The sequence below is a fragment of the Aedes aegypti genome, chromosome 3 (genome assembly GCF_002204515.2).
Source record: "Aedes aegypti strain LVP_AGWG chromosome 3, AaegL5.0 Primary Assembly, whole genome shotgun sequence".
Classification (NCBI taxonomy): domain Eukaryota; kingdom Metazoa; phylum Arthropoda; class Insecta; order Diptera; family Culicidae; genus Aedes; species Aedes aegypti.
The window spans coordinates 137,471,489-137,484,135 of record NC_035109.1 but is presented as its reverse complement, the minus strand read 5'-3'; the positions used below and the strand labels follow the sequence as shown (position 1 = coordinate 137,484,135).

The 12,647-nt window shown below is 41.0% G+C and overlaps 1 protein-coding gene across 1 annotated transcript in view; it reads left to right on the top strand.

The window, feature by feature from the left end:
• LOC5569434 (katanin p60 ATPase-containing subunit A-like 1) overlaps positions 1–10,653 on the top strand; it is a 115,443-nt gene extending 104,790 nt beyond the window's left edge. Inside the window, exons 3-4 of the mRNA XM_021851836.1 lie at positions 8,350–8,608; positions 8,671–10,653. Coding sequence (XP_021707528.1) covers positions 8,426–8,608; positions 8,671–10,128 — 1,641 coding nt within the window. The 5' untranslated portion in view covers positions 8,350–8,425 and the 3' untranslated portion in view covers positions 10,129–10,653. The remainder of the gene's footprint in view (positions 1–8,349; positions 8,609–8,670) is intronic.
• The last annotated feature ends 1,994 nt before the right edge of the window (positions 10,654–12,647 follow it).

The window sequence follows — 12,647 nt, the reverse complement described above, 5'->3', positions numbered from 1 at the left end:
TTGATGGCCTCTACTTTCGCCGGATCGGGACGAATTCCGTGCTGGTCGAGCATGTGTGCCAGATATTTTATCTGCTCGCGCCCAAATGAACACTTCTCCAAGCGAATCGTAAACCCAAACTCTTGCAGGCGCTGAAAGAGCGCATTCAGGTTCTGCCAATGTTCCTCCTCATTTTCTCCACCGACGATTACGTCATCGATATAACCGCAAGTGTGCTTGAGTCCCGCCAGCATGGTGTCGACGAGTTGCTGAAAAGCTCCTGGGGCAGCTTTCACTCCGGGCGCCAGGCGATTCACCTTGTAGAGACCCCGGTGAGTGTTGATAGTGAGGAGCGTACTCGTTGGTTCATCGACGGCGACTTGGAGGTATGATTCCGACATGTCGATAATGCTGAACACCTTGCAATTGGCGAGCTTGACGAAGATGTCTTGCGGTAGTGGTAGCGGGTATTGATGAGGCTGAATGGCGTCATTTAGGCCGGTTGAATAATCACCGCAAATTCTAATCGCTCCGCTTGCTTTCCGTACCACTACAATCGGTGTGGCCCAGTCAGAGTAGTCGGTGGGAGTGATGATCTTCAAGCGCTCTAGACGGTCCAATTCCTCATCGACGGCTTGATACATGGCGTAGGCCACGGGGCGCTTTGGTCGAAACACTGGACGCTGGTCTGGCTTGAGGTCTAGCTTCACTGTTGTTTTGGTACACCGACCAAGACTGGTGCTGAAAACTTGCGGAAAAGCGGTCTTGAGCCGCTCGACCATGGAGGAAGAGGAATCGTTCACCTGGCGACAGAAAACGTTCATCGGCACGGCATCAAGCTTGAACTTCTCCACCAAATCCAGGCCTAATATGTGCAGCTCCTGCGGAACGACGTAGATAGTACCTACTTGAGTTACGTCGTTCATGGTGATCGAGCAATCGAACTCCGATAGCAGGTTCAAAGGATCGCCCGATGCTGTCTTCGCATTCACTGATGGTGGTCTGGTTGGAGGTTGTCCGAGCTGCTTCCAGGTCCCACTGGAGACAACGGTGATGTCCGACGCAGAGTCGAACTGTAATCGAACCGCGACACCGTTCAGAAAGACCGGAACGAATTTTCTTCTTTCTCGCACATTATTCACTGACACTTGAACAGTCTTTGTCTCTACTGTGACATTTCTTGATCGTCTTTTCACCCTCTTCTTAGGGGTCTTTTTGTCACTGTCACAATAACCTTCTTTGTGTCCACACTGGTTACACACTGAACACTTATGGTCTTTAAATCTGCAATCGCGCACGTAGTGCATCGATCCGCATTTCCAGCAAGGGCTGGGTGGCAATTTCTTCTTGCCTTCGCTGGACGAAGTCGACGATGATGGACTGGAGGAATGTTTCCAGGGTCGGGAATGTTTGTGGAATCGCTGTTTGATGGCATTCACTGTGCTGTTGGAAGCCTCGATCATGGCGGTATCGTGCCGAAGATTCAGCATACGCTGACATTCAGCGGACAACTGTTCGAGAGTAACGTCGTTCTTTTCCTCGATTCGTGCCAGCAACCGAGTCCGGATTTCGGCATCCGCTTCCGACGTCAAACCACAGATGAAAATCAGCACTTTAAATTGCTCCTCCGAGAGATTTACTAACTCAAATTCGACGCACGTCTTGTTGATTCGACACGTGTACGTCACGAAATCCTCGGCGGAATTTTTAGCGATTTGGAGGCAACGATAACGTTTGCTTATCAGCGATTCCGAAGCTCCAAAAAGTCCCTTCAGCTTGGTTACAGTTTCGGCAAAGGTGAAATCCTTCGAAGTCCTTGGCAGGATGAAACTGCAATAGCGCTCGTGCTCGGAGATGCCGAGCTTTCGCATGAGCAACCTAACCTTAGCCTGATCGTCAAGCCGTGCAGCGTCGTTGGCGAACAACTCTTCGTACCGCGAAAACCACGATGAAAAGGTGATGCTGTTCTCGGTGTCATACCGGAACTCTTTTACGTTCGATGCCAACGAGTCGAGAATCGATTCAGGATTCGCAGGAACTTGGACCTGAATGTTCCGAAGGGTGTTCTCCTGCTGCTGGATGAACACGCGCTGCTGCTCGTTGGATTGCTGCTGGTTGCGAAGGAGCTCGTTCGTCACAAGCTGCTGCTGCTGAAGCTGGTTAAGCACCTGGAGGATGAGTGCATCCATGGCCAACGGTGCTCCTTGTTGGGCGTCTCCGTTCGACATCTCGGAATCGTCCTCTGAAGGCGATGGAAGCTTGCGCTTTTTCCGCGTGGGAGGCGCGATTTTGGATTTTCACTTTTAACTTCGCGAAAACGAAACAAAACTCGCGCACCCGAGTCGCCACTGTTACGACGCGTTAGTGGGAGGTGGCCGTGATATGGTGGATCATATCAATAAGATAAAAACGCGTTCGTAAGCGAACAAACAATTTTAATAAAGGACTCAATTTAACGTGTTAAAAGTATACACTCGAATGAATGATACGAGGCACAGTACAATAGAGCATGACAACTATGATTTGCGGTATCCGGTTTATGCTTCTGACGTCTATCGTGTGGCAGCATGTAGCTGTCACCGATGAGCCCAGCTGGAAAGCGATGGTGAATCTGTGCGCTGAGGCAGTGTTCCCAACGCTTCTGTTCCGTTGTCTCAACATATATGTAAAGCGTTTGCCTCAGAAGTTTCTATATGTTTCGATTTAAAAGGATCTTTAGAGATATTCTTGAATAACTTTTGGGGGACGGACCTGGTGTAGTGGTTAGAACCTGAGACGAGACGAAGACGGTCTTCCTTTTCTGTGATTGCTGAGTTTTTTTCTTATTCCACTCTTATTTCCACATTGTGCATACCAATTATGCGCATGCTGTTCAAATCCTCACATGAACCTCTCAGCAAAAAATGATTAAGTTTGCATCACATCGAATCATAAATAGCCATTTAAGTGAAATTTCATGCCAGCAAACGTAGCAGACATTAGAAATAATTAATCTTCTGCTTAGATTTATCAGCAACTTTGGAAAAAACTGCTCCGCCGACTGAGGTTTTTAATAACAGTTTACTTTGAACACAATACTTTTCACTTTTTCAGCCATAAAAACGGTGGGCTGCATTTGACGTTTCGTGAGAGGGGAATCTGGGCTGCATATGACGTTGATATTTTTCCTCTTCGCGAGTCTCTCTCAGGTTAGAACCAGTGCTGGGAATGGTAAAAGTAGTAGGCTTGAATTTTCGCGAAAATCACGTGGCTCTCCAGTACAGTAGTTCAAAAACGTGAATCTCATCAAGTAGCCTATGTTGGGTGCAGGAATTTTCTAAATCATGAGTGTCATTGAAGGCTCTAAATGCGGGAAATGCAGCGGAAAATTGAACATTTTTCTACAGTAATTTTGGGTTGCCCTTAGCAACGGGTGTTTTGCTATTTTCAAGGCTTTTGCCTACAGCAGCGATGGGCGTGAGTTTCACTGGCTTCACTGACTGTGATTGGCTTTGCTTGGCTACTGTAGAGTGAATTTCAAGACTTTTCCCACTGACAAAAAAGTTTTAGTGACGACTTCCTTCGGAAGGGAAGTAAAGCCGTTGGTCCTGAGATGAACTAGCCCAGGGCTAAAAATCTCGTTAATAAAGATAAAAAAAAATGAATAACTTTCTGTACACACGTAAAACAAATCGCAGTATCCTGTGAAATGAATCACCGAATTTGAACTGTAAACAATAAAAACACAGATTTTCCTGTAAAATCTACTATTTTACTGACAAGATCCGTGAAATCAGCTATTTTACCGGAGAAAATCGGTGAAATCAACTATTTTACCGGAAAAAAAATCCGTGAAACAAACCATTTTAATGTAACCCTGTGAAATACTAACGAACAGTTCGGTAAAAGCATTTTTTTACCGAATTTCTGCGACAGCCGCTTGATCTTCCTTTTGTTTCAGTTTTTGCACACCACTAACAAGTAGTGAAAGCTAGCTTAGTGGTAGCAAGGAATTCCTGATCGGTAGGTCAGGAGTTTGATTCCCGGTCGAACCATTTTCTTGTTTTTCATGATTTTGTTCAACGATTTTACAGATTGTTCGGTGATTTTTCACCGAACCTTCAGCTGTTGAGATTACGGTGAAATTTCAGCGTAATCTGTAATTTTTTTTCAGTGTGTACATTGTACGGTATTAAGTAGTATGCTTAGGATTATTCCTAGTTGAACTTCTTGAGCTCTCGTGAAAAATTCTTGGAACATATTTACTATATATCAGATGAAATTGCTGGACAAATTTCAGATATTCTTGTATTGTGCTAATTACTGATAAATTAATTAGCAGGCTATGTTATGTTATTTTATGAGGAATTCCCAGCGAAACTTATAGAGTTGTCCCTAGAGAAATTTTTTCAATGCTTTGTAAAATAAAACATGCACAGATTTTTCTGCAGTAAAAATCTGGAACTTATTGAACTCTGTCGAAACTCCTTAAATTCTTGGCTTTTTTCGGAACTTTTTGTAAACGAAATCTTAGAAGAAATTTTGCTAGAATATTTAAAAGAATGCTTAAAAAACTAGTACTTGTAGTTATAAATAAGGGCTCACTGAAAAAAATTGAAGGGCAAATCCCAAACGATTGCCATTCCATTTATCTGAGGAATTCTCGCAAATTTATAAGATAAATACCATAAAAAAATCTCAGATAAATCTCAAGGGGTATATTTCAAATACGTGAAATAATTCGTAGAAGAATTCTTGGAGTTAATTGTTAAGAAATACTTGCGAAAATCAAAGGTACGCCAAGAAATCCCTTCAATGGTTTTCAGGGGAAAATGCTCAAAGGTCGCCTTAGTGAAATTATTGGTTGAAACCTTGATAAATTCCTAGAATGATTCATGTAGGCAGTCTTGAAGAATCCTTCAAAAAGACCAAAGTGACCTATTCGGAATCCTTAAGGCAATTTGTTTAAGTCCCGTAATGAATTGACCACCATATAGGCTTATATTATGAAATCATTACTAGCTTTATCATAGTGATTTTAAGCCCGAATCAATTCTTCAAAAAATAATATAAAAATTCCTGATAGCATTACTCAAAACATTCTGTAGAGTTTTTACATGAAAGCACTGGAAAAAGTTCCCTAGATTTATGGTTAATCTTAATTCTGTAGAAATCCAGTTAGGATTTCTACAAACATTCATGAAACGAATTCTTAGAAGAATTTACTCGTTTAACGAAATCTCTCGAAACTTTTAACAAAAAATAAATGTTGGTAAAATTCATGGCAAAATTGCGTATAAATTACAAGGAGAAATTTTTAAAGAAATATCCTTATGAATTGTTTTAATTGGTGTTCTAAAATGATTAAAAAAATAATACCTGAAAAAATTTCGATTAACAATAAATGTCTTGAAGCAGTCATTGGGGTTCTATAGTGTAAGTGATTATTGTAAGAATAATCAAAATACTTTTTTAAACAATTTCAACAAGACATTGGCATACTTTATAGCAGACACCATGGAGAAACATCTGTAGTTATTTCAAAAGGTTTGATTTTGAGATAAGGCTGATACATTTTTTTCTTTCGCCACCACGTTCTTCAAAAAATCGAAAATTTGGAAGACGGGACCAAAAAAGATGCATTGCTCTGTTCAACCCCTTTCAGGGTATTAACGTTTTTAATTTCAAATAACCCCATGGAACAACGACCCCAAGGACAACCTTGAAACACAAAAAGCGTATTGTTCTGTTACATTTCAAGAAAAAAAAATATTAAAATTACCCTTTTTATGTATTTTATTTGTTTGCACCCCAGTTTGTACCCTGAATATTTTTCCCCGCCTTGAGCCTTCCAAGTGGTCTCGAACATAAAAAAAAACTAGTATTTGCACCAGTCTTTATATTTTAATAAAAACCAAAATACACATATTACAAAATTTATTATTTTGAAAATATTTTGAAATCTAAAAACTGTACACTCATTTATCATATTGAGAAGGTATCTGTATCATTTCTGAAATGAAAAACAATGATAATGGTTAAGATCGTAGGAAAATGTGTACAAGCTCAAAGCTCACCAATGCTCTAGATTTTTGGAGCTCATCAAAATTAGGTAGATTTGATTTGAAATAAGAATTCATGTTCATTGTTGTAGATTTACTTCAGCCTAGTTCTGGTACTGAGCCTAAACACGGACGCTCAGGGAGGCCTCAACACACACCTGAGACCCTACATATCGAACCCATTAACACACGGGCCGGGACCAACGGCTTTACTTCCCTTCCGAATTTATGCCTTAGAAATTCCTGACGGCGTCGACGGGAATTGATACCCAATCGACTGGGGTGAGAGGCCATCACGCTTACCACTACGCCACCGACGCCGCTTATCGAAGTCTCAGTTTTCTCATGAGTGCAATCGATTGAACAATATCAAGGAAAACAATTTAAAAAACAAATATTTGTGTAGGCCCCTAAACTGTGGGGGCCCAATGCCATGGTCCCTCGAGCCCCTCGACCCATTCTGAACCTAGCTCTGAAGTATTAAAAATAATGGATAATGAAGGGGCCCCTGTACATCGCTGATCCTCCAAAAATTATGCTTGTCATGTTCATTATCTTTTTGGGATCTTTCAAATTATGAATTTCCAACAAGCTATGTCGAACTGTTTATATTATGAGAAATCCGCCCTGCGATTTTGGGGCCCCCAGGAGCTCGGGGCCCGGTGCGGACCGCACCCACCGCACCCCCCTAGCTACGCTACTGAACTGAAGCCAGTTGCTCCTTCTCCGCAGAGGCTAGTTGACTACACTGCGGAACACATTTTTATCTCAAGCACCAAAATAGCGCTATTTACTAAATTAAGGGTTTCTGAGTCTATTGCCGTTTTCAGAAATATCATGGCCAGTGAATAAATTGTTACCCAACACGCAGCAACAAAGACATTGTCACCTCCTATTCTTGTTGCAACAATTTAATTCTGCAACATGAGTTTATCATCACTTGAACAGAATATGACAAAGATCGATCACCACGTGCGCAGCGATTTTCTGGGCTTCGCATTGCAATTTTCGAGAACTTTCTCCGTGTTGGTAAACATTGACACATTATCGAACAGCATCCATAAAACAAATTCGGTTCTGTGTTTTAAATAACTGATTAATAGCGAGTTGAAAAGGTTGCAACAATGTTGCGCTCTGTGATTGTCATGACAATTTTGCTTTTGATTGTGTCCTTATCCGCAACAGTTGCGACAAACGGTTGTGAGCGAGCTAGCATTGTTGTTTGTTTTTCGTCTATTTTGATGATAATTTGATTCACTGATCAGTGATCATGGCACGTCTAGTTTACGAATATTGGCTGTTGAAAATCCAAAATTTGACTGTTTCAGCCAACTTGCATGCAAGTTTGCCAGCTTGTACGGCAATTTATTTGCTTAATTTGTCACAGAATTCAAACTTCATGCATAAAACAATAATTATCAATAAAATTCGTAATATTTTTGATGGTAAAATGTTATTTTTTGGTGGTTCGACGAATTTTATATGAAGGCTGCAAGCATGTTGAAAAAATCTATTTAAACTAATTTTTGTCGTGAAATTTCAACTAAATTGTTTCTAAATTAACAGTTAAAGTCCTATTTAACATGTATGGTAAAAGTTTGATAAATCATATTTTAAAGTTCATGTAAACATCAATAACACCAGTGCTTTATACAACTTTGGCGACCCGCAGATAAAAATTGTGACGTGCAGGAACATTTCTGAGAACAGCATCAGCTTCAGCGACCCAAAATCTACATATAATTTGATCCTTGAGACAGGCAAAAATGTAATTTTTGTCACACTGTGCTATCTGATAAAATCAACACTAGACAATCGTTTGTTCCTTTACCCTTGCGAAAGCCAAATTGAGTACTGAAAAGCATATTGTTTGATTCGACTCATTGATCGAGTCACAATGGGATCATTTTCTTTCAACAATTTGCACTGGCCCTGCCCGAAGAAATACCGTAAGGTGGTTCCGATGAGTGAAGTCTACAGAATGGGATCTAAAGAAAGGGAAATGGTATACAGAATACATAGATACCCCTTACAGTGCACGGACTAATTTGAGAGGGCCACCGGTGGGGCGGCATCCCCACACTTCCTGAGTTACCTTTTTTTTTCAAAACCCCTCTCGATTACACTTAGCTATTGGTTTTAATCTGAACGTAATACCAGGACAGATCCAGATTGTCTCTTTCCAGTGGCATGTTTCGAAGCTCTGACCAGAAACATTGCTTGGTTTCTAAACTCTGCGTTCGATGGCTATAAAACAGATATCGCACAAACGCACAAACGTTCCGATTACTCACCAGCTTTATCTTTTTTTTACGATTCTTTTCCTCAGATAACACCATTTGTACCCAACTGGCGTCATACAACACAGCGTTTTGCCGTTACACACAATCCGCATCCTTCAAGGAATGACCATCGAAATGGCCGGCCTTACGACGTCGGAGATCTGCGAAAATACCAAATTGGCACGAGAGATGGCCGTTATGGGAAACTACGATTCGGCCGGCATCTACTACGAAGGAGTGCTACAAATGTTGCGGAAGCTGCTGATGGGTATATCCGAACCGATTCGGAAAGGCAAATGGACCATGGTAGGTACACAATATGTACCTAATCTGTGCGGTTTTATTAACTTCTTTCTTTTTCGCCGTAGATCCAGCAAGAAATTAACAAGGAGTACTCCCAGATGAAGCAGATTCAGAAGAGTTTGACCGAAATTACTATGGACCTACAGAATGCACCCCTCCAGGCTCGAATCCGCACGCCATTACACGAAACGGCCAACCGAGATCCGGCCGCGTGGTTCCGAGCGGATCCCGATGTTTGGGTGCCGCCGAACCCGAACCGAGATCCAGACGTTTGGGGACCTCCGCCCGATATGAACACATCCCGCTCGATTGCCTCCCGTAACCAAAGCCGATCGAGCACCACTTTGAATCGCAAGGCAGAAGTCAACAGGAAAAACGCCGTTACAAAATCGGCCACCTCAACGGCCATTTCCGGCAGAAAGACGGCGAGCTCCAATTCAAGGACGAGTAACGGAAGAACTGGAACACTACCCAGGAGCAAAGCGAAACAAAACTCAATCGATACCGGTCCTGAGGGAAGCAAAGGAGAGAAGATCGACAAGGAGAAAAATGATGACGACAAAGAGGAACAGGAAAACCAAGAGGAGCCCGAACGGAAATTTGAACCGGCCAGTCATTCTGATGTGGATCTAGTCGATATGCTGGAGAGAGATATTTTGCAGAAGAATCCAAACATACACTGGGACGATATAGCGGATCTGCATGAGGCCAAACGCCTGCTGGAGGAAGCCGTCGTGCTTCCCATGTGGATGCCAGACTATTTCAAGGGCATCCGAAGACCTTGGAAGGGAGTACTGATGGTGGGACCACCAGGAACCGGTAAAACAATGCTAGCCAAAGCGGTAGCAACCGAGTGCGGCACCACATTCTTTAATGTGTCTTCATCTACGCTTACGTCCAAATACCGGGGCGAATCGGAAAAATTAGTTAGGTTACTTTTCGAAATGGCACGATTCTATGCCCCTAGCACCATATTTATCGATGAAATCGATTCGCTCTGCTCAAGGAGAGGATCCGAATCGGAGCACGAGGCCTCTCGTCGGGTCAAATCCGAACTGCTAGTACAAATGGACGGAGTTAGCAACGACGAGGCCACCAAAATTGTCATGGTCCTAGCGGCAACCAACTTCCCGTGGGATATTGATGAGGCCCTTCGGCGACGTCTTGAAAAGCGTATCTACATCCCACTGCCAAACAAGGAAGGTCGAGAGGCACTGCTCAAAATCAATCTACGCGAGGTGAAGGTTGACGAATCTGTAGACCTGACCACGATCGCGACTCGCCTCGACGGCTACTCAGGGGCAGACATAACGAACGTCTGCCGGGATGCCAGTATGATGTCTATGCGGCGGAAAATTGCCGGGCTCAAACCGGAACAGATTCGCCAGCTGGCCAAGGAGGAACTGGACCTGCCGGTTTCAACCCAAGATTTTACCGAGGCGATGGCCAAATGCAACAAGTCCGTCTCGAAGGACGATCTCATGAAGTACCAACAATGGATGCGAGAGTTCGGTTCGTCGTGATCCCATCGGTGTGTTCCTCCGGGAATGTCCGGACGAGAGAATCGTGCAATAGTGATCGCTTGTGTCGTTCGCGTCGCCATCAAAACTCAGTTTTAAACAAATGTTTCATTTTGTGCGTTTTATTTTGTCTTTTTAAAAACGAAATGTTTTATTTTGTTTTTCTGTGAACATAGTCGTTAAAATTGTTCCAATTTTGTATTCTAACATTCACACCTTAAATGCATGACTGATATCTGGATTGTTTAAATATGTTTTAAAATTTTCGTTAAGCGCGTTACTTTACGCTCATTATAATTTTGCGACGGCACTAACACACACTCACTTTAACAATCGAATTTGTGATTGAATAAAAATCGGTCTGTACGTTTATTGCTACTTTTCTCACAATATGCTTGGTCAATAAAAAAGGATGAAGATGTTTAAGGATAAACAATATTTAAAACCTTCCTAGAAAACTACAAAATATCACTAGAATTACTAAAATATTTGATAAGATTAATTTTATTAATAAATTTTAAATTGTAATATGTGTATGCCACTTTTATTAAAGATATATCTAAAAGCCATATCAAAGAGTTGTTTCTGCTCCATTGCACAATGGAAATAAACGGACCCATAACCACAACTTTTAAAAACCGCTCTTATAAGCAGGTGAGTTGATGAGAGCAAAAAAAAAACATGTTTTCAATATACTTAACCTAACTTAACCTAAATATATAACGCATTAATCGTGGCAATAGAAGATTGTAACGATTTTTGACTGAAATTATTAAATATTTTATTTGACATTTGTTCCAATGTTTCAACATTGGATATTCTATGTAACTCATTGGTACGTTGGTACTATACCAGGGAGGAAGCTTCAGAATCATTTTCAAAATTTTATTTTGAATTCTCTGCAGAGCTTTCTTCCCGGTACAGCTAGTCTATATTGGTACAGCATACAACATGGCTGGCCTGAAAATTTGTTTGAATATCAGAAGCTTGTTCTTAAGACAAAGTTTTGATTTTCTATTAATAAGAGGATAGAGACATTTTACATATTTGTTACATTTGGCTTGAATTTCCTCAATGTGATTTTTGAAAGTTTAATTCTTATCTAGCATGAGCCCTGGAAATTTAACTTCATCTGACCAATTTATTGGAAACCCTCTCATCGTGACAACATGTCTACTTGAATGAAGGTTTCAAATTTCAAATAAAGAGCTTTTGGTTTATGTGGGAATATTATTAGTTGAGTTATGGAAGCATAAGGAGAAATCTTCCATATTTGCAAGTATGAAGAAAAAATATCCAAACTTTTTTGCAATCGACTACAGATTGTTGAAGAGCTAGTCCGCTAAAACCACACAGATCCTAGCGAGGCTAGCCCTTCCACATCCGATTGCAAATCATAAAGAAATACAATACAGTAGATGTCTCCTTCAACTGGGCAGCTAACTGACTGATACCTCAATCAGCAGCTGCAACTCTCTTTATTCAATCCAGGTATCTATTTTTACAATTCAACGACACTACCTCGATTCCAACACAGATGACACGCAGGCTTCGTCCTTTTGGCGGAGAGACCTGTGTCATCCGCAAACAAGGATTTTTGACATCCCTGAGGTAACTCAGGTAAGTCAGATGTGAAAACATTGTATAATAATGGTCCCAAAATGCTGCCTTGAGGAACACCAGCTCTTACAGGAAGTCTTTCAGACCTGGAGTTCTGATAATTAACCTGAAGTGTACGATTTGACAAATAACTTTGAATTATTCTAGCATTGTATATTGGACTCTGTGCTCGTGGCCACTATTGAAAAAAGGACTTTATTTGCTTGTATCTCAGTCCAGTTATGATATACAAAATTGGTGTTTTCGACAAAGTTAAACAACTAAATGATACGTTTTCGTATAAAATTTTGAAAATTCGGACGAAACACTTTATTTGCCTATATCTTAGTCTAGTTATGAGATACAAAATTGATGTCTTCGATAAAGTTGAACAACTAAATGAGACCTATTCGCCTTAAATTATACTAGTTATTAACACTTACAAGATGGCGCTAGTGGTCAAATATTTTAATTGTTTATATCTCAGTTCAGTGATGAGATACAACGTTGGTGTCTTCTACAAGTGTGTTTAGCTGAATGAGATCTATTCGCCCTAAAACTTATTAGTTCGGAAAACATTCACTAGACGGCGCTGGTGGACAAAGATTTTATTTGCTTGCATCTGAGTCCAGTTATGAAAAAAAAAAGTGGTGACAAAATTCAACAACTAAATGATTCTTATTCACATAAAACGTTGGTGTTTTCGATAAAACTTGTTTAGTTCGGAAAACACTCACAGGATGGCGGTTAGTGGTCAAACATTTTATTTTTTCATATCAGTCCAGTGTCTTCGAAAAAGTGTTCAACTAAATGGGATCTATTCGCCCAGGAACATAGTAGTTTGGAAAACTCTCACAAGTTGGCGCTAGTGGACAAACATATTATTTGCTTATATCTTTGTATTTGACAAAGTTGAAGAACTA